The sequence below is a fragment of the Sardina pilchardus genome, chromosome 16 (genome assembly GCF_963854185.1).
Source record: "Sardina pilchardus chromosome 16, fSarPil1.1, whole genome shotgun sequence".
Lineage (NCBI taxonomy): Eukaryota > Metazoa > Chordata > Actinopteri > Clupeiformes > Clupeidae > Sardina > Sardina pilchardus.
In genome coordinates this window covers 25,121,183-25,143,682 of record NC_085009.1, presented here as the reverse complement: position 1 = coordinate 25,143,682, position 22,500 = coordinate 25,121,183, and the positions used below count along the sequence as shown (strand labels likewise).

General features: G+C 42.8%; 2 protein-coding genes across 2 annotated transcripts in view; one reads left to right on the top strand and one right to left on the bottom strand.

The window, feature by feature from the left end:
- The window catches only part of zgc:109889 (uncharacterized protein LOC553542 homolog), a 52,504-nt gene extending 46,944 nt beyond the window's left edge, over positions 1-5,560 (top strand). Inside the window, 5 exon segments of the mRNA XM_062516054.1 lie at positions 1-93; positions 95-147; positions 1,651-1,962; positions 2,280-2,677; positions 3,984-5,560. The exon segment at positions 1-93 is cut by the window's left edge and continues 33 nt beyond it. Of these exon segments, the coding sequence (XP_062372038.1) occupies positions 1-93; positions 95-147; positions 1,651-1,962; positions 2,280-2,677; positions 3,984-4,141 (1,014 nt within the window). The 3' untranslated portion in view covers positions 4,142-5,560.
- A 4,011-nt stretch (positions 5,561-9,571) lies between these two features.
- LOC134060033 (C-type mannose receptor 2-like) lies at positions 9,572-22,239 on the bottom strand. Its single transcript, XM_062516605.1, has 7 exons — positions 22,195-22,239; positions 19,607-19,653; positions 15,653-15,784; positions 13,229-13,627; positions 11,924-12,271; positions 10,623-10,967; positions 9,572-10,423 (listed from the first exon to the last, which is right to left on the bottom strand). Exons 2-7 carry the CDS (start codon positions 19,641-19,643, stop codon positions 10,410-10,412), a joined length of 1,275 nt encoding a protein of 424 aa, XP_062372589.1. The 5' UTR covers positions 19,644-19,653; positions 22,195-22,239; the 3' UTR covers positions 9,572-10,409.
- Positions 22,240-22,500: the final 261 nt, after the last annotated feature.

The following is a 22,500-nucleotide window of genomic DNA, read 5'->3' as shown; positions in this document are numbered from 1 at the left end:
GAGGTGAAGAAGGTGCGTAAAGCACGGAACCGACGCCAGGAGTGGAACGTCATGGCCTACGACAAAGAGTTCCGCCCCGACGCGCGCTTCACACCCCTCGCCGTATCACGGCATGTCCTCGGAGGGATCCCTGTCTCCTGACAACAGGTATCGCCATGGCAACCTCCTCTCCACCCCACCTCCTCCTTGCCTCCCAGAGAGTGTGTTTGCCTGCAGGCTGCATCTTTGTTCCTTCCTGGATTTGTTAATGCCAGCTCTCTGCTGCCACCTGGTGGTGTGTTGGTGTGTTGCATGTACATGTTGAGTGCCTCCATCTCTGAGACCTAATTGCAAAGTGTGAAATACCACAATGCAGTAAACTGTAGCTCTTGTTCAATTATAGTTCAAGACGTTAAACTTTGTAACTTATTTTTAGCTTACTAAGTTATGAAAAATGCCAACACAGACAGATGAGGGATTTCTTTGATTTATAAATAATTCACCGTCCCGGATAATATTCTACTCTGACCATAATCCTGCCCTGTCCAAGTCCTAATCCTGCCCTCAATCTAGAGGCCTGTCTTTTCCCAGGACTTTTTTTTTTAATATCACCAGGAGGGGGATTGTTCATGTCAGTGGGGTCATATAGTAATGGAAACAGTTGAAAAGATCAGCATACCTCTAGCGTGGCTAGCACCTACCACTTCTGGCAACCATATGTTCATTTTCTCGTATTTTAAAAAAATGCCCAGATCCGTTCATTGGGCGCCACGGATGTCTATCAAATGCGTCTGTGGTTATAGCTCATCATCGTCTTGCTTTCCCCCCTGTTCTGTGATTGGTCCCCTATCTCAGGCAAAAATCAGGGCGGTAGTTTCCAGACTGCCTTAGCAGCGTGAATCAAATCACTGCGCAAGGCAGGATGGGAACACCCAGGCTAGCATACCTCCAGAGCTGGTCTTTTAAAGGGCACACACACTGACTGCTGCAATACATGTTATGCAAGTAGCACCTCTTGCTGCACTAACATGTTTCTATTGCACTGTATCTTGATCTTGCTGCCTGTTTTTTGTAAGTGCCTTTGTATATACAGTAAGAGTCAGCTAAATGACTAACAAACACATAGCACATAGGGAAGAGCCTTTACCAATGTGGCCATTATATAGGAAATGGAATCTCGCTTCTCTCTTCTGGTTATCTCGTATTCTCTTATTGTAACTCTCTCTCCTTACTTTCTCCCTTTCCCTCTGTCTCTCCCTCCTTCCTCTCCTCCTCTACCTCACTCTCAACCTTCCCTCTTCTTTTCTTTCTCCCTCTCTCCATCCTTTTCTCTCCCTCTCCTCATCTTCCTGCCTCTCTCTACCCCTGTCTCTCCCTCCTTCATCACTCTCTTCCTTCTTCTCTCCTCTCCTCTTCCTCTTTTTCTTCTTCCCTCCTCTTCTCTTCCTCTCCTCCTCTTCCTCCCTTCCTCCATATCCCTGTCTCTCCATCCTTCCTCTCCTCCTCTTCCTCCCTCTCTTCCTTCTTCCCTCTTCTCTCCCTCATTCCTCTCCTCCTCTTCCTCCCTCTCTTCCTTCTTCCCTCTTCTCTCCCTCCTTCCTCTCCCCTTCCTCCCTCTCTTCCTTCTTCTCTCCTCTTCCTCTCCCCCCCCCCCCCCTCTCCCCCCCCCAGGTCGGTGGCATCAGATCTGGGGGAGCACTCCTACCCGGCGAGTCCCAGTCACCCGTCCCAGCAGGCGGCGGCGGCGGCGGCGGCCCCGTCCTCGGCGTACTCCGCCCTGGAGGGCAAGGAGCTGCTGCTGCCCAACCAGACCCAGTCCCTGGACCGGCCCTACCGCGTGCCCGGCTCCGCCGCCGCCGCCTCCGCCGCCGGTGCCCCCCCGCCCGGGCACAAGACCCTGGGCCGGGTACAGCCCCCGCACGGACCCCCCGCCGTGGACCCCACACTCAACGGCCCGCGCCAGCAAGTGGGCAAGGACTACGGGTGAGCGCGTGTGTGTGTGTGTGTGTGTGTGTAACAGGATGGGTTTATTCAGAGGAAAACATGTCCTTCAGGAACAAATAAAGTAACTTAGGTAAATTAAATAAACTAACTTGTTCTAACTTGATTTACTTTACCCATGATGCTTTTCTCTTTACCCATGATGCATTTCTGGATGCATTTCTCTTTACCCATGATGCTTTTCTCTTTACCCATGATGCATTTCTCGATGCATTTCTCTTTACCCATGATGCATTTCTCTTTACCCATGATGCTCTTCTCTTTACCCATGATGCTCTTCTCTTCCCCCCCCCCCGCAGTGGTCCTCCTCAGCACCCGGAGTACTACGTGCCTCCCGCCCCTCCCCCTCCCCCCCCCCTCATCCCGTCGGCGCAGACGGCGTTCGACAGCCCTGCGGTGCCCCCGGCTCCGCTGCCGCCCGGCGCCCTGGCCGCCATGTCCCGCTCCTACAGCCCCTCGCCCCCCACCCCCGCCCTGCCGGCCTCCTACACCCCGTCCCCCTCCCACCCCCCTTCCGGGGCGCCCCCGGCCGCTCCGCCGCCCCCACCCCCCTCCGGAGGAGGACCGCCGGGCCACGCTCACCCCCACGCCGCGCTGTCGGCCCCCGCCGAAGCCCCCGCGGCGCCCAGGAAGGGCCACATGCCCTTCGTCCCCATGAGCGACGCCCGCAGCGACCTGCTGGCCGCCATCCGAAGAGGTGAGATGTTCCCGTCCGCGTTCTCTGGCTTCCGGAAACTGCCGGTGTCTCCTCGACTCTCTTGACTTTCATTGGTCGGCCCTGTACTGTATGTGTTCCTGTGTGTTGCGTCACACAGCGTTTGGGATCACCTTGGTTCTCTGCATCTCCTGTGTTCTGGGGAGAGCAATAGTGGTGATGATGGCCTTCAGAGCCACTCTTCCAGGCAGTAATGTCATGAAGTGGTTTGGGCCCGCACAGCAAAGGCCCCAATAGACCTCTAAAGTTTGCCTGCCAAAAGGACCCAAAAGCTGCAATCTTTGCCCATATAAGGAGAGCTGGATCTCCTTACATGGGCACAGATGGTACCCGGATCTCCTTATATGGGCAAAGATGGCAGCTTTGGGTCCTATTTGTAGGCGATCTTCAGAGGTTTGATGACTGGCTTTGTTCGACTGGTATAGTGAGGGACCACCAGGGAACACCAGCATCTTTGGGTTTACATGTATTCACTGAGCAGACGCTGTTATCCAAAGTAACTTGTAAACAAAATGAGGAATAACATTCAAGCTACAATGCAGAGGAGAGCCTAAGATAACAGTGCATATCCCTATTCAGAGGAGAGCCTAAGATAACAGTGCATATCCCTATGGACCTCAGGTAACGATACATACTGTATCCCTATGGAGAGGAGACCTTAGGTAACAATACATACAGTACTACAACAAGGAATAGTACAGCCAACGGCTTGAGTGTGCAGGAGGCAAGTGATACTGGTCAAGTGTATGGAAGGCGATAGTGGTAGAGGTGGAGTTCATTACTCAACTTTATACTCCCCCTCTCTCTCTCTCTCTCTTGCTTTCTCTCCTCCTTTCCCACTCTCACACCCTTCTCTCACTCTGTCTGTCCTTCTTCCTTCCCCTCTCTCTCCCTCCTTATTTCTCTCCCTCTCTCAATCTCCCTTCTTCTTTCTCTTTCTTGCTCTCTTTCTCTCTCTCTCCCCCCTCTCTCTCCCTCTTTCTCTGCTCCCCCTCTCTCTCCCTCCCTCCCTCACTCTCTCTCTCTCTCTCTCTCTCTCTTTCTTGCTCTCTTTCTCTCTCTCTCCCCCCTCTCTCCCTCTCTCTCTCTGCTCCCCCTCTCTCTCCCTCCCTCCCTCACTCTCTCTCTCTCTCTCTCTCTCTTTCTTGCTCTCTTTCTCTCTCTCTCCCCCCTCTCTCTCCCTCTCTCTCCCTCTGTCCCTCTATCCCTCTCTCTCTCCCTCCCTCCCTCTCTCTCTCTCTCTCTCTCTCTCTCCCTCTATCCCTCCATCCCTCTCTCTCTCTCTCAGGTATCCAGCTGCGTAAGGTGCAGGAGCAGCGTGAGCAGGAGGCCAAGAAGGAGCCGGTGGGCAACGACGTGGCCACCATCCTGTCCCGCCGCATCGCCGTGGAGTACAGCGAGTCCGACGACGACTCCGAGCTGGACGAGAACGAGTGGTCCGACTGAGCCGAGCGGTGCGGGGAGCGGGAGAGGGCCGAGCGAGAAGAACGGCTGGACGGCGGTGGAGTGGAGGAGCGAAGAGGAAGAAGAGGAGGAGGAGGAAGAGGAGGAGGAGGAGGAGGAGAGAGGAGGATTGTGGGATATGATCCTGGAAGTGTGCTGGCGAAAGCAGCAGGATGTTTACGGAACTGGCGTGAAAGGTCGTTGTGAAGGTCAAGGTCACGTAGCACAATGCGGTGTGTGTGTGTGTGTGTGTGTGTGTGTGTGTCTTTATATGCCACCAATCTCCCCATTGATGATCTCACTCGTCTCGTTAACCGACGGCAAGACGAGGTCTACAGGGAGGTCTCAATCACAGTCACACACACTCAAGACTCTGTTACACACACGTGTACATATAATTTCACTTAGCTGGACGAGGGCTTTTCTTCGGACGACCCGCAGTAACTGGTGGTCAGGAGAGGTCATCTGTTACAGGTGGTTGTTTTGCATTTCTCCGTTTGACACCAGGTGAAGGATCATCACATGCAGCTGTAGAATTGCCTGTCGTTCTAAACACTTACATTTAAATCTAACATCCTAAAGTCTTAATCCGTATAGAGTATCGGTAGGCTTTTGTAAGTTCTCATGTGTACATGCCATACACACACAGACACACACACACACACACACACACACACACATACATACACACACACACACACACACACACACACACACACACACACACACATACACACACACACACACACACACACACACACACACACACACACATTACACTCATACACACACACACACACACACACACACAGATATATGCATAATTTCATGCTGTACGTAGACCCACCATTCGTCACTCAGATCTGGTGACTAACCCTTGAGAATGACTTCACCATCGAACTGCTGACTGGTCGTCTATAGCAACACTAATTTTAGTCCAGTGGCCTCGAACTGTAACAGTAGCTGTGAAGTTGAAGGAAGTGATGTATATGTGACACAGGATGTGAATGTATACTGTGGCAGGCTTCACATCCTAGCAACATACAGTATCAGCTGTTTCCCTGACAATGGAACTAAAAAGATAATGTGTCAAAATATGACAAGGTCACCTCAAGCACAGAAAGACAGAGAGGAAAAATATTTTGCTTATTTTTTGTTCTTTCTATGGCAATGTCTGTGATCAAAAAAGCATTTCTTTGGTAGCCACCTTATTTTGAAGCAATATCTTTATCTAACTCTTATTTATTTATCTCTGAAAATGTGAATTAAAAAGCTACCAAGTATAAACAAGCTACTGTGACAATATGTCTGGACAATCGTAAGTTTTAAGTCTCTTCAGTTTGTATTAGGTAGTACTACATGCCATCGGCCTTTTGATGGTATTCCCAATGAAAGTAGACTTTATTTAGCTTCAAATGAAAAATATTTGTCACTACTACTATTATTATTATTATTATTATTATTATTATTATTATTATATTAATATTATTATTATTATTATTATTATTATTATTATTGCCGCAAGTGAAGTAGGCAGCAATCAGTGTGCAGTGCATTTGTTGGGGTTTATTATGTTGATGATGAGTCTGCTTTTAAGAGGAATGTGAAACACATCTAACCAGCTCACAAATGTGAGCACTGTTAAAACAGTCCCACTCTGCACTGTCTGTCACGCAAAAAAAAAAGTGTCCGTTCTAGTCTGCGAAAAAAGTGCTGTTGTTGACTGAAACTATTTTAAACCAGAACTGTGAATGTCCATGAAGTCCAGAGGTGTGCAGCGGAATTGGGCCGAGAAAGAAAGAAAGAAGGGGGTCTTCTGAAGTCCAATTACTCGTTAATCTTGCCTTCATCACAAGCTTGAGTACAACCACCACACTGTAACACAGCGCGTCTCGGTCAAGTTCCCAAGGTCACCATCTCCATGCTCTCCTTCTCTCCCTGACCTCTAGCACACCTGATGGTAGTTGAGACATTTTTAATAATATGTAGTCTTAATAGTTATTTAATATTTAATTTGGTTAATGTCATCCAAGGATATGTTTTCTCATAGAGAAGGTCAAATCCAATGTGTTTGGGTTCCCAGAAGGTCAAGGTCGCTCACAAGGTCGTTCTCCTCTCGCCTGACTCTTTCGGAGTCTGTCTTGCTGCTCCAGAGCGTCGGTGGGTGGATTGAGTTGGGGTTTGTTAGAGGAGGGAGAGATGGAGAATATGGTGGATGGAGCGGGTGGAGCTGGGTGTAGGAGTGCTGCTGTAGCGTATGGGAATGGGAATGGGAATGTGGTTTGGGGGTAGACCACTGCATCTGCTTCAGTCAGCTCTCATTCTCTCTCTCTCTCTCTCTCTCTCTCTCTCTCTCTCTCTCTCTCTCTCTCTCTTCTTTCTCTCTCTCTCTTTCTTTCTCTCTCTTTATCTATTCATCAATCTCTATCTATCCATCTATCTATCTATCTATCTATCTTTGAGTCTGGCTTAGTGTATCATCATCATTCCTTAGAGCTGCACTAGCAGGTGACAAAAGGCTTGTAGTTTAACCTGAAACACTGTGCGAAGCATTTCAGTGGGGTTTAATTAACCCTTCATTCTGTGTGCTGTCTCAATTCAATTCAGTTCAATTCAAATCACATCTGGGGTCTGTCTGTCTGTCTGTTGATTTGTTCCCTCTCTGGTCATACCTGGTGATGTTTACTCTTGATTAACAAAGAGAGGCCACCTTAGCCAAGTATAGACACTTATGATTCCCTAAGGACAGCTTCAGTCTGTAATGCTCAGTTCTGATTGATCTTCAGAGTATTCTGTGGTTAGTTATTTCTTGATAACTGCACGCATAACTGAGTAGTTGACCATTGCCATTGGAAACCAATAACACCAGTATTACAAGTGTTAGCTATCCACTGACTGTGTAGAAGACAGCAAAAATGACAACAACCATAAAACTGATACTGCATAATATTTTTGGATCTTTGATTTGAGGTTGCTGTGCATTAGATAACACCCCAGGCAGGTAACACCCCAGCCAGGCAGAGTTTACTGCAAAATACATCTCTTGCAGGGTCTAGCCTAACCATCCAGTCTGTGGTCTGTTTTGCTATAACGTTTCGTTAACATCGTATTTAGCATACTGTACCTCTCACACAGTGACTTGAACCAGGTGTGGAGGGAGGGACGATTGTAAACAGAGGGGCAGTGCAGATGTCAGCCAATAGCAAGATTCAGAGACCCGGAATTACCTGTGCCTGCCCACCTACCTGTCTGGTGAACTTACCTGCTGGAGCAGAGCAGTATGGCTCTGTATCAAGCCCATTGCTACCTGGGCATACATACCAGCTCCGCAGCAGACAGCCTACAGTATGTAGAGAGGGGTTGCCAGATCCTCTGTGGAAATCCTCCTTTTCTGCAGTGTTTTTCCCCCTTTCCCATTCTTACCTACAGTAATGTGTGGATTCAGAGAATCTGAAATCAGTAGAATTAGGCTTATAGAAGGCATTACCTAGACATTCACTTGGACTAGCTAACAAATTAAAGCATTTGTTATTCAACCCTCCAACGTCCCAAAACCTGCACACTTCTCAGGTGGGAAAAGGCTCTGTATCTACAGTAGGTGAAAATAGGTACGGGTATATTTCTATGAAGAGGACCTGGCAACCCCCTTGAATCCCACAGAGGACTGGACAGCTCTTTGCCTTTTCTCTACATATCCCACATGCTTATGAGCAGTCACCCTCCTCTCTGGCCTACCTGTGGTTAAAATGTGTGAAGCTGTACAAACGGAGAGCACAAACAGAATATTTTATTATTATTATTATTATTATTATTATTATTATTATTATTATTATTAATATTATTACTGCTTACATGTGCCACTGAGTAATTGAGTAGCTGCACAAAAAAAAAGGTCTCTGCTACTTCTCGTCGTAGCCAGCTTCCTTTCGGAAGCTACAGTATATTGTGTTGTATGTTTGGCCTGCAAGTTTGTGCAGTTTTTGCGGAAGTCTTTTTGTTTTTTTGTTTTTTAACAAACTTTGTTGTATGCTTGTTTTTGGCAAGACTGCTTGTAAACATTGGATATTTAGAATACTGAAGATGAACAAGAAGAAGAAAAAAACAAATAACATCTATGTATCTTATAGAACAAATTGTAGGCAAATATGCATGTATGAATTAATAGTTAATAAAACAAATATAAAGACCATTTTGCGATGTAACGAACTGCTTTACTGCACGACACACATACACACAGGAAAAGAGGAAACGGGGTGTCGTAAAATATACACTCTGATGCTTATAACACCCCGGCTTTGCCGTGGCGTGTAGTGTTACGCCTTGTCCTCCCTCTGTCTGTATGGTGCTCTCGGGTACTCGGCATATTGTTGCTATCTTGTCTTGCATTTTCGTCCTGCAGGAGGAGCTGGAGAGTTCTGGAGGCTAATGAGGGGGCGTGGCTCCGTGTTAATGGCCGTCAGGATAAAGCCTGTGTGCTGTGGCATCCTCCTCGGAGCTCTCGGTTCTGCTCTGGCCTGACGCAGTCGCGATTCCCATTTGCCTTTTCTTTATGCACTACACAAACACATTACTGACGTGCATGACACTTTATTTGACCTTTTCTGGCTTATCACTCACTGACTTTGTAAATAAATGAAGATTATTGTTTAAATGTTGCACGACAGTGTCAGTCTCCCTATGTCCTATCCCTTTGAGCCAAGGTGTTTGTGACATGCTGTAGTAGAGGGAGCTGGGCAGGGAAACTTGCGAGCAAAAAGCAAGAAAACGCCAAAGAAATGGCCAACAAGACAGTTTCCTTTTAACTGTGTTCCTATTTCTAAAATAATGTATGGTTCTGACTATGATAAAGCATGTTCAAGAATAAAGACAACCATCATGCTGATCAAAGTCATTTTTATTAGGAGTTAGCATAGTGGCTCATTTGCACATTTATCATAGATAAGAAAGGTTAATATACTAATCAATAGATTACATAGAACGCGCTCAAACTCACAAAATATTAGGCTAATGACCGAGTGCTTGTGCCCAAAAGGAATTAAGTCAAATCAAACGCGAGGACAGCACTCCTAGTCATGTAACTTTTTATTGCCTGTGAACAGATGTTTCGCGTTTTCCCTTCTTCAGGCTTGACACTAAAGAAGGGAAAACCCGAAATATCTGTTCACAGGCAATAAAAAGTTACATGACTAGGAGTTTCTTCCTATATATATCTCCAATTCTAGGGAGCTTTTCCTTGCCCCTGTTACTCATGGGCTCTCTTTGAATGTTTAACACTCTCTAAAGCGCCATGAGACATGTGTAATGTTTTGGCGCTCTATACGTAAAATTAAATTGAAATTGAAATTGAGTGCTGCACTCGCGTTTGATTTGACTTATTCCTTTTGGGAACAAGCACTCAGTCATTAGCCTAATATTTTGTGAGCTATTGTGAGTTAATACACTAATCAGTGATAGTCATGTCAGGAACAGCAAACATTCGGCACAGAATTACACACTGTACTTTTTGTCAAAACATTACATCATTGTGAACAAATAAACACAATAAAATTGTAGTATTAAACTATTTAAATTTCTTGACTAATTAGCACACTGAAAGAGACATAATGGTCATAGTAACATACAGTATACAGTATATAGTGGTCAGAGGTGGAAAAGCCCAGTTTCAGAAAGTAAAAGTACCACATACAGTATCTGTGCCAACCATTCACTTAAACCAGCTGATTCGAATTAGCACAACTCTTCAGCCAGGTAGAGCAGCTAATTGACGAGATCACCTGTGTTAAGTCTACAGGTAGAACCGATTAGCCCTTTTCACGGTGATGTCAGACGAAGCGTTGCTGGGTGTCCTCCGGCATGTCCAGCCGCCCAATACTACAGAAGAAGAAGAAGTATTCATGGGTTTCATCAGGTCCCTTTGCACAGGTGTATTCATCAAGCACCATGCAGTCTGCTTGATTTTATACACCTGTGGAAAGGGACCTGATGAAACCCACGAATACATGATTGGACTTTTACTTTCTGAACCTGGAGTTTTTCAACCTCTGTACTTTTGTCCTATCAAAACATTACCTCATTGCGAACATTAAAGCCGTAGTATTAAAACAACATGAATTTCTTAACTAATTAGCACACTGAAAGAGGAGATAATGGTCATAGTAATGTATACATATAGTGTGGCAGTTAGTTGTGTAGCTGCGTATGATTAAATGAGCGATGAGCATGAATGGGAGCTGAAGGAGTTTCAGCAAGGCTGCTCTGGACTGGGGAGGATTCAGTCACACTGCTCTGTAAGAGGACATGAACACACACACACACAAACACACATGCACATAATTAGACTGAAGTTAAAGCAACACACTGTAATACACCTATAGAGCTCAACAGAGTTTAGTTTCCAGAAGTAAACTCCCACACACAGCACACACACACACACACACACACACACACACACTCTCATGTCAAGCTTGAGCAGAGACAGACTCACCCATTTTGGTGCAGATGAAGTTAAGTCTGTCTGTCTTAGTCAAGTTGCTGCTGACCCACAGACCGTCTCTAGACACTGCTCCCACTCCTTGGAAGGACCCCTCTTGGCCGTGCCCTTGGGTCCAGTTGCTGTAACAGACCGTTTGTCCACAGACCCAGTACCAGCCCACGCCGTAGGAGTGGAGCAGGCCCACCCACACGTGAGCAGTGGAGGCTCCTTTAGCCCGCTCATTCACCCAGCGCTGGACCCGCTTGGACGTCACAGACACCAGGTCCACATGGTGCTCTCGGCAGTACTGCAGCGCCTCTCTCCAGGTCTTATTCTCACGGACCAGAACCAACTCGTCTGGAGGGAAAATACAGTAAGAAAATACTGATTCCTGCTCAGTCAAGATTCTCTTTTTATCTGCAGTAATTATATGTGCATGCTGAGTGGTCACAAGTGACAGAGACAGTACCATCACAGAAAGGACCACTATTATGATAGTACCACTATTATAGAGACAGTACCATCACAGAAAGGACCACTATTATGATAGTACCACCATTATAGAGACAGCACCATCATAGAGAGGGGGAGTCATTAGGAGCTTGCACCATTACAGGGACAGTACCATCACAGAGAGGACCGCCATTAGCAGCTAGTACCCATTACAGAGATAAATCCACCAGGGCCTGAGATAGCAGGCCCACTCTACCGTCTTTAGGTAATCACCGTGTTTTTTTTACCATGTTGTAAGTCACTTTGGTTAAAAGGCATCTGCGCAGCCAAACCTAATGTAATGTGATGTGTTACTGTAAGACCCTGCTGGTCATTGCTGGTGTTGCACCCTTTTTCTAATCCCTGTTTGGGCTCTGCCCCTTTGATCTGTGCTTCACCAATTTGCGGAGCAAGGAGTGGGCCCACTGGTGCTTGGAGTAATGGGTGGTGTTATAAGATGACCTGGGAAATGGACGCTCTCTCTCTCTCTCTTCGCTTGGCTCTGCTCTCTGCACACGATGGCTGCTCCGCTGGGGAGAGCCTCAGCCCATTGCCAGCTCTTTATACCGGCATTGCGTTTTACACTCTTTTGTTTGATTACACTTTCATTTCTCATACATTACTGACTTTACCTTTTTAATGTTAAAATAAAACATATTATATTATTGAACCTTTAGCTACAGTGTGGCCTCGCCTTTTTAAGGTCACTGCTACATTGAGCCCGGTGGTTGTGACAAATGTAAACAGCACATCTGTTTAGGATGCTGTTGTCTGTGTCTGAACCTCCCATCTAGCAGAGAGAAAAAGCACTGGTGACTCACCTTCATAGCAGATGAAGGGTTTGGAAGACTCACAGCCTGCGTCGTTCCACAAATCATAGGAACTATGTTGAATTTCAGCACAGAACTCTTCCTCGGAGTCGGTGCCATAATTGGGTTCTCCAGTCTTCCAGTGGCGGAATGAGGAGCTGCTGCCATCTGACCACTCCCAGGCATCCCTGAATAGGCCGATCCAGACACTGCTTTGTTGATTAGCTGTCTTGATCTGGTCATTCTCTGTCTCATTCCTCACACTGACCAGATCCGTGTGGTTCTTTCTGCAGTATCTCTGAGCATCTGTCCAGTTCATCCTCTTAGTAACCAGCTGATAAGGCTGCGTGGAGTTTGTCCCTGTGGAAATGTGGCAGAAATCTTAACCACAAGGTAGCACAAGCAGTGTAAAGAGGTGCCATCTTGGGGGCGCTGTGGCGCAGCAGGCTACAGCACTTGTACCACATACGGGTCCGAGTGGCCACGGGGACCCAGGCTCAATTCTGACCTGCACTCATGTCCCAATCCCACCCCAGCTCTCTCTCCCACTTGTTTCCTGTCTACCTCTTCACCGTCCTATGATAATAAAGCCAAAAAATATACAGAAAAAAAGCAGATCCACAGCTCTATGGGGTGAGGCCTAATCTTATACAGGTTCAATTGCCGTGTCTCCAGGCAAAACCATTACATACAGACATATAACAAAACACATGACTGTCATGCTGTAGTTTCAGCTGAGACAATAGACAACTCAAGCAAAATACCACATACGTACAGTATCTTCCCTGCTGTTGGAGGCCATATCATTACATGATAATAATCATATGTTCCCCTTATTCTCTGCAAAAGTATAGGCTATGCATATCACATAGTCACTTGTCCGTCTCTGGGAATTCCTTCACTATTCTAATGGCTGTCAAATGATCTTTGTTAAAGAGCCATTCATGGAGAGAGCAAGTTGGACGTACAGAAATATATCTTGTAATAGTGAGATTCAATGCTATAGAAGAACATAAATTCTTCTCAAACATAATATACAGTATGTAAATCATACATTATAATTCATAATCTTCATTTCTACTACAGTAATGCATGGTCACTAGTGTGAGTGAGACAAACTGTTTAGTTAAAGACCTAACAGTGTGGCTGCCTGTATTCATGAGTGAGTCTGATCTAATGTCGTGTAGTGTACATGAGGTCATTACTCACACCGAGGTCACACTGATTTGTAGATCTACACAGTTTATATGCTAAGATGTACAGTATTGCTGAGTTAATGAACAATCTCATTCTGAATGAAAGAAGATGGCTTCTCACCATTATAGCAGATGAAATAGTTGCTGTTGCTACAATTAGCATCATGCCATAATCCCTCATGATTCATAAACACACATACTTCATGTTCATATTTTTCATTTGGTTGGCGTTTCTCTTTATCCCAGTTTCTGAACTCTGTTTTGTTCTCTCTGTAGAAATCCCTGTCAGCCAGAGACCACTGCCCCTTAGGACTGCATCCGTTCTTCAGCCCAATCCACACGCCAGTACCAACATCTGCTTCCTGGGTCATGTTCTTCACCTTCTCCATCTCTGTCATGTCGTCTATGGTGGCGAGGTCAGTGAACTCCTCTCTGCAGTACTGCCGAGCTTGTGTCCAGTTCTTCTCTTCCTTCACCACATGGAACTGACGTGGCACAGAGGAGGAGAGACTGCTAAGACCTGAGAGGAGAGAGGAGTACTTTCAAGGGTACATGTACATTAACCATCACACACACACACACACACACACACACACTCATGAAAAGGGCCCCCCATACAATTAAATGAAGACTTCTGGCAAGTTTGGGGGAAAGAAATGGACAGATTGAGACTTACAAGTATGACATAGCCATAAGATATGACATATAAGTCACTTCAAGAATTCAGGTTGTTAATATTACAACAATTAACACAAATTCAATGTAACCGATCCCCGCAAATTCTGGGTGACCTTCCCCGTAAAATTTCACCTACCACAACAGTCTCTCGCACAGGAACGGTAATAGTGTAGTGGTTAAGGAGCTGAGCTAGCATGCAGGAGCCTGAAAGTCCTGGCTTCCACAGTGTAATGACATTAAAGAGAAGTGTAGCGTAGTAGTTTAAAGATCAGTACAAAATATTGTAATAATTAAATACTTAGTTGGCTGTTAGTAATTATGCAGGACACAGAATATTAATTATCAAAAAGATTTGAACTTAAGATTTGCGGTTTCTTAAGATCTTAAGATGTGCAGTTTCCCGAAATCATTGTTGCTTAAGAACGTTGTGAAAACATCTCGTACTGTAGTAGATCTACAAGTTGTCCAGATAACTCATTAACGTCTGAGAGCATCATAACAGGTACCTCTCACTGAGATCATCAGCAGGACATACAGGCAGTGGCAGAGCTAGACTTTCAATCTTGGGGTGGCCAGAGGGTATAGCCAAATTTCAGGGGGTCCACAGATTACGACAATGAATATTCAAGAAACGCAATCCATTGCAATCAAAATCTGTAAATGTTGAGATGTTTTCATGAAGTCCATCTTAAGCACACAACAGAAGATTTGTGTATGAAATTTGCAGTCTATTAACAATGTACAAAATGCAAAATAGGCAAATGTGCGCATGTAAGCACATACCCAGACCATTTGTGTTTTTTTTTAACTATCAATGATGACATCTTGACATGAACATAGTGCAGAGCTTAATCAAGCAAGCACCAAGACGAAGACTTCTATGTGATTTAATTTGGCAGTGTATTAGCAAAATAATATAACAAAATGTAAATGTAGAAGAGCACAATTACACAGACACACAGAGAGAGAGAGAGAGAGAGAGAGAGAGAGAGAGAGAGAGAGAGACAGACACACACATTCAGACACACAGACATACAAACTAGTGCTGTCAATCGATTAAAAAAATTAATCTCATGAAACTCCTGGTTAACTCCTGATTAATCGCATATTAATCACACATTTGTATCTGTTCAAAATGTCCCTTGATTTGTCATTTTAATGCTCTTATCAAAGTAAAGTGGCTTGCTTTGTGCAAATGTTTATTTTTTTTGTTGTTGTTTTTTTAAATTGCAAACCACAGTATAGTGTTACAGACATTCATGTCAATAAGTATTGGGACAGATGACACAATGCTCGCAGCACCACTGAGCAAGAAACAAACTTCTCTCCTCCTAGAAGTTCAGATACTGCAACAAAAACTAGTCATGCTACGATGGTAACTCGTTCACATCGATAGTACATGCAGATAACTTTGGTCTTATCAACTGACCCTGGCAATGTTTTAAAACTAAACTTTCCATTCATTAGTTTGTTAGCAGCGTCCATTTTAACGTCTTCCGCTGGACATCTAAACAATGGCAATGTGGGGCGCGCTTATTGCTTTGCTTCTGGTTTACAGCCGGGTCCTGTAGTTTTTCTAACGTGACCACAGCAGATTATGAAGAAATTGTCACAGGTCAGAAAGAACGTTAATCTCATGATAAAAAAAATAATTACAATTTTTTTGAGTTAACGCATTGATAACGCAATATTTTTGACAGCACTAATACAAACACAGATAGAAACACACACGCACACACACACACACACACACACACACTTAAATTTGTGTTTAAAAATGGTTAAAGAAAGAGTTAATGGATCCAGAAGATCATTAATAATGAACTGCAGCTATCAAGCAAATTTAACTGTAGGTAAGTAAACCTACCGCTGGGTCTTTGTGGAGGAGCCCACATGGTGCTGGATAGATCTGGGAAGTTGTCAGGTGCAGATCCTGGCTGTTGATTATCACCATCATCCTGGCCAGTATTTATGTCCCTCCTTGATGAAGCTACATTGTCTATGAATATTTTAAAAGTTAATTACTACTTAGCCGTCATTTTAAAAACACACAATATCAGTAACCAACATGTTGGAACAAAAATTCTTTAAAATCTAAATTCTAAAATTAAAATGGAGTAGGGCCTCCTGAGCAGCTACCTCAGTAGTTACTCTGACCTGGTGATGGTGGGCTGGGTTGAACATAGGTGCAAACGTTCGCCTATGTTCATGAACTTGAACACACCTCAGGGCTGAGGTCTGTCTTTGCCTGATCTAGACAGGGGGCCTATGTGGTTTTCGTGGAACTGAAATGTCAATTTTTGGAGAGTGGTTGGACTGTCTTCAGTGGTCATTTAACATGAAGAAAAATGATGTCTCCATTTTTTCCCCCTGTTTTAACCCTATTTTTCCGATATTGTTTATTTCACTGTAAGGCAATACACTACGGGTGAATAGGTTAAAATGTTTAATTACCATAGCAGATGTCACTATGAAACTTCCCCGATTGATTACATACATTAACATAAGAAAAAAATGCATTTAAGAAAAAGGTTTTCTGTATTTTAATGTTTAAATATGCAAATTATGCATTATCTAATTAACTATACACTATTTTGCATACATTTTAAAACACAAAATCTGAGCTTTGGATAAATCCAGATTCAATTGATTTTATTTTTTCATTCTGTTAAAATATTAGATGGGAGAACAATTACAGAGGGATTTATAGATATCTACATCTGTTGTCCTGTAAATCAGAATTTACTGTCAATAGCCTTGAAAAATAGTTTTTTTTGCCATGTTTTTAGGGAGAAAATATCATATCTATCAGGTCAGGAATAATATATTAACAAACCCCTCTGTAAAGATCTTGTAAATTTAGTTTGGTATAAGACTGTAACGTCTGGTGCATGTAAGTGCTTCAGAAGTGGAGATAACATAACATAAGATAAAACTCGGCTCCAAATTGTACTGGTTTCTAAGCATTATGCTCTCACATGAAACTCATGTAAAAACCTTTGGCAACACTGTGAGCTGTATGATTATCTCACTGTTTTTGCAAAGGCTCATGGGACATCAAGGCATCCCATGCATTAATTTGCCTTACTGGTTCAGAACTTAGGTGCCTCACATTGATCTAACATGATTCTGTTGGATGAATTCATTGGTGTGGCAAAATATGTCCTTCAACATAACAACATTGTGCTTAGTTGAAACATTTGTTTGTTTAGTTTAATGTTTTGCGGTTTAGTAAATATGACAAACTCTCTTCTCCCTTCCCCCATGTACTGTATGCTTACTTTACTTGATGACTCAATTGGAATGATTATATGAACACAATAAGGATGTAAAGTTGAAAATGGAAAGTTAGGGCTGTCCAATTTATCAAACCATATTACTGTATATTACAATTACATGAAACAGTTCTGAATGAAATACATCCTTTACTGTGTTCATATGATATAGCCATTCCGATTGAGTAATCCACTTTTTCTAATTTTCTTGAATCAAGTAAAGTAAGCATATACACTATATTGCCAAAAGCATTTGCTCACCTGTCTCGACTCACATATGAACTTCGGTCACATCCCATCCTTAATCCATAGGGTTTATGATGATGTCAGCCCACCCTTTGCAGCTATAACAGCTTCAACTCTTCTGGGAAGGCTTTCCACAAGGTTTAGGAGTGTGTTTATGGGATTTTTTGACCATTCTTTCAGAAGCGCATTTGTGAGGATGTCACACACTGATGTTGGACGAGGCGACTGGCTCTCAGGATCCGCTCTAATTCATCCCAAAGGTGTTCTATCGGGTTCTTTTCTTCACACTTCATACATAGGCTACGGAAGGCCTTACGGGCCCCAGCTGGTGCTGGCTATGTAATAGTCGATTAAACTTGATTTAACAGAGATCTCTGCACTTTGTGCTCTGAATGGGTGTAGACAAGAACTGGCAGAGCAGGCCTACAGTACACTCAAGCACACTAATAGGCATGAATTGATAGTATTGATATTGAAGTATTTTTAGGCAGACAATTTTGAGCATTTTAGGCACAATGTCTTGTTAAAGAGATCACCCATAAGCCTAAAGATGTTTTGCACACAACCTTGTAGAATATCTTTGCTTTTTGGTACCAACCCTGTGCTACAATACCAGAAATATGAGGTTTATGGCAAAACGTCTAATTTGACCTTCTTACTCCTAAGAACCCAAAGAACAAAGATATAATAGTCTCCAAAAATGAACATACGATTTCCACGAAGCCCTAATTAGACACATAGGCTCCTAATAGGCTGACTAATCTGTGTCTGACTTGCTTCTTTTTACAAAGAAGTCATATATCTCCCACTTTCTTTTCATTCTCAACTCACCCAATGCAAAAAGTATACCAGTCTTGTTACATCTCAAATCACTTACAATCACACAATTTTAATTCGATAGCAACTTCCATCATCACTGATACTGTGTCACACGAACTTGAAGTGTAACGCCGGCGAAAATTGGGGAATTGTGGAAAACCAAAGGGTGTTTTTTTTCTGAATGAAGATACACCAAATAAGCCACCGAGACCATTTTTATCGTTGATCAACAGTGTTGGGGCAAGTTACTTCAAAAGCGTAATACATTATGTATTACTTGTTACTTGTTACCACTATATACTGTAGAATGTACGTTAACTTACTATGACCATTATGTCTCTTTCAGTGCTAATTAGTCAAGAAATTTAAATAGTTTAATACTACAATTTTGTTGTGTTGTGTTTGTTCACAATGATGTCATGTTTTGACAAAAAGTACAGTGAAGCACAACAGAGGTGAAGGCGTATGGTGGACAGTCATGAGGCAAGTTTGCTAGGGTTGATGGTACAGTAGGTGAAATCGCAAAAACTCAGTCTCAGGCAGAGGGGGCCACTGGAGCTACGAATTTAGGAATTTGGAGAGTGATGGCCAAATGGAGTGAGATGTGATCCAATAATAGGTTTTTCCAGATAGAAATATGATTTTTATTTTGTTTGTTTTCCTGTTCATGAGGATGATTTTCTTGGTGACAGCGAGCGTGACCCGCAGAGTTTTGCCATTAAGGACACAGAGATGGGGACGTTGTCATGCAACAGCCAAAGAAGGTGGAAAGGAGCCCTGTAACCTTTTCCCAGAGTATTTGCATATAATATATATATATTTATATATATATTTTTTAAAATAATAATAAAAACAATTCTTCAAGAACATACCCTTTCATTTCCCCACCCTACCCAGTCATCCACACTACACTTTCTACACTGCACAGATTATACAATAAACACAAAATTAAAAATAATACAATGCATAATGCAACAAATGATACAATGCATAATGCAACATACATTTAAAATGTCCATGAAGCGGAATACAATATTGTTATATAATATATATTTTTAGCCCATTCACCTGTAAGATATTTCTTCACGGGTATACAGTGGACAATGATAGCTTGGCTGACAAAACATTAAAAGCTACCCTAAATGCAACGCTATAGGCCTGATGTATTTCCCAATACCCCATGCCTTGTCAAAAGTCACTTTGAGACTTATTACCCTTGAATGGTACCGACTGACCAAAATTAGGAGGTCTGGTGAAGGTGTTAGAGAGAACTTGAAAAGGTACAGTACACATACATCCACACAGTCCACACATATTACTGCTATTAACGTAAATACATAGACCACCACCGCCACTACACACACACACACACACTATATACAATAAAATGATATGACACACGCACACTCACACTCACACTCACACACACACACACACACACACACACACACACAGAGAGAGAGAGAGAGAGAGAGACTGACCTGAGGCCAGCAGTATGGTGATGAGAAGTAGAATCATGATTGAGGGCCTGAAGAGAGAACATCATTCAGAGACGCTGAACACACACATCAACAAAGAGAACAACACACAACAAAACACACTGTTTGGTGTTTCTGTCAGAAAAAAAAAACAGTCACTGTTTGGGCGTTTCTGTCAGAAGAAAAACATACATCAAAACACTTTTTCATTCTCAACAACATTCTGAATATACAACTGTTCAAGTATAATGAATTGTTCATAACCCTTTTTGTGTTGTAGTTATGTAAGTCTGCCACAGGGGGGTGATGTTACGCTTATAATTCCCATGCCAATTTCAGCGTCACCCTGTTTGACTACACCACCAACCCAGGCAATATACAGCCCTTATAGTAGCGTAAGAGGTTTGACGACTGACAGATATCAAGTCAAGTTACGTTATTTGTATTGTATATTTTAAAACAACAATTGACCCAAAGTGCTTTACAGCTTAGGCAAGCCCAATAGAAAACACAAAAACTACATTGACACAGTGAATAAATACATAAAACATAAAAAGAAATAGAAGTAAAGATAGAATAAGCAAAAAGTTAAATAGCTAGATCAAAGGAACATCAATGATTTGTAGATAACTCAATAAATGCATCAAAAACACAAAAATAATTAAATTAAAGATAGAATGAGTAATTCCTGTAAGAATCCAAATATTCAAAAAAACTAAAAACAAATACAGGCTGAAATTAATTCTGATTAAAAAGAATAATAGCACAAATATGTATATAAAATAACAAAATCAGGAAGAAACTAGATGACAAAATATTGAACTTTACAACACACTCTTTTTATGTGTGCATCAAAATGATGGCATTGTTTTATAGAGCTTTCATTGAATCAGTTCTGTCCTTTTCTATGGCGATGTGGTTTAACCTTAACTGATGGAAATAACCTTGGTTGGCTTGTCAGTGTAGACTATTCTGACCAACCCCTCTAATCAAATCCAATTTCTAATAATCAAATGATCTGTATTAAAGAGCCATTCATGGAGAGAGCAAGTTGGAGAGCAAATACTTTAATCACCTCGGCTTGAAAAAGTGAATTCAATACTGGACTGTGCTGACCGCTGACCACCCCCTCTTCAGGTGAAGGATACACAGTTCCCCGTCATAGGACTTAAAGCACAAACTCCCCATAGATATAATAAAGCTTTGTTATATATCTATAGGCCTCCCCGCATAGTGTTGTTGCACTCAACTGTGTCCTGCTCCTTGTCTGTTTCCTGTGTTGTATTTGTCTCCATGGATATTTAGTTCTTATTCTGTTGTGTTGTAGATCTTGTAATACTTGTACTTGTAATTGTAATACTAATTTACCTAATTTTAGTAGGACGATAAATGTGACTTGACTTGAAACAAATCAGACTGAGCTGTAAGCAAGAGAGAGAAAGTATGAGTCTTAAAGTTTGATTTGAAAACAGGCTATTGTAGGGCAGGACATGATATGAACAGTAGAGGGAGATTATTCCACTGTATTCAAAAACAATAAACCGTTTTGATGAACAATTTTAAACAAAGAAAAGGTAAAAAAATATATAAAGTTGAAGTCACAAAAAAAAGTCATTCAAAAACAGTAACACAAAAAGAAACTTTCAAAAGTTACAAATAAATTCATAGTGATCCCGTTTTGGACAGGTTCTGGGCCACCACCCTCCCATCTTGTCACGACTGCGTGCAGACACAGACACACACACACACACACACACACACACACACACACACATGAAACACTCACACAGGTCGCTGCTGTGTGCAGACACACACACACGCGCGAGTCAAGACACACTCACAGGTCACGGCTGTGTGCAGACACATAGTGATAGCCTTGGTACATTCAAGACAAACTTTTAACCCTCCTGTCATGTTTGGGTTTCACAACTTATAATACTCATAAATATTATGTTTTACATCTGATTACCTCAAGACCTTATGATATCCTCCACACTGTGTACTTGAACATATAAAAGTGGGCTAATTTAAGAGCAGTTTTAACAGACCGGTCAATTTTGACCGCAAACACTAAAGTAGGGGCCTGGAGGCAAACACGACAGGAGGGTTAAACCATAATCTATCTGATGAGCCTGACTTCATCATTTTATGGGTATTATGCTAATTGTTATTATTTTGCTACTGTATAGCTGATTCTCTTACTATCTTTATTGTTTACTGTTATTGAATGTATTATGTAAGTCGCCAGGGGGAAAAAAAATGTCTCTTATGAAACTATAACCATAATCATAACCATAACCAAAAACTCTTGGACTGGCCAGGTTTAGCATGAATAATAATAATAATAATAATAAAGGTTTTGCACTTCCTTTTGAGTTTGTAGTGACTTCCAGGCCTGAAAGAGTTCAGGCGTGGTGCCTGAATTCAGGCTTGAGCTCAGCCATGTACGATGTCAAGAAAGGCTATTCTCCATATTGTCTTTGAATGTATTTGATCATTTCAGGCACAGATAATTTCCTGTCTATCAGCCCTGGACTTCATCGTCCTAGCTTTAGCTACGTCAGGATGAGCATAAATGAACAGCGTCTTACCTGTCAGGTGTCCCTGGCGTCGCGTCTCTGTTGTCACCCCTTCTTGCCTCCGCGACAATGGCACCGCTGTGACTCATGCAGCTGTATATTCATGATGTTTTCCTTCATGCAAAGTCTCCTCTGACAACACCTCACACACAGACGTCACTGTTTCCTACAGACGTATAGTTCTGGTAATGTCCTCCTACACCAACAAGAGGCTTTTGTTTAAGTACACATGTGTTTGGAACATTCTCAGAATGTAACAGATGCTGTACAATAGCTTCATAACTAGCTTAACATAACTTTTTACAGTAACATAACTGT

Excerpts from the sequence above, each read along its gene's own strand:
- LOC134060033 (XM_062516605.1), bottom strand. The coding sequence starts at position 19,643 with ATGATTCTACTTCTCATCACCATACTGCTGGCCTCAG. Across the intron at positions 13,628-15,652 it reads TCCTCCACAAAGACCCAGCG|GTCTTAGCAGTCTCTCCTCC; the intron begins GTAGGTTTACTT and ends CTCTCCTCTCAG. Across the intron at positions 10,968-11,923 it reads ACCCTTCATCTGCTATGAAG|ACGAGTTGGTTCTGGTCCGT; the intron begins GTGAGTCACCAG and ends TTTTCCCTCCAG.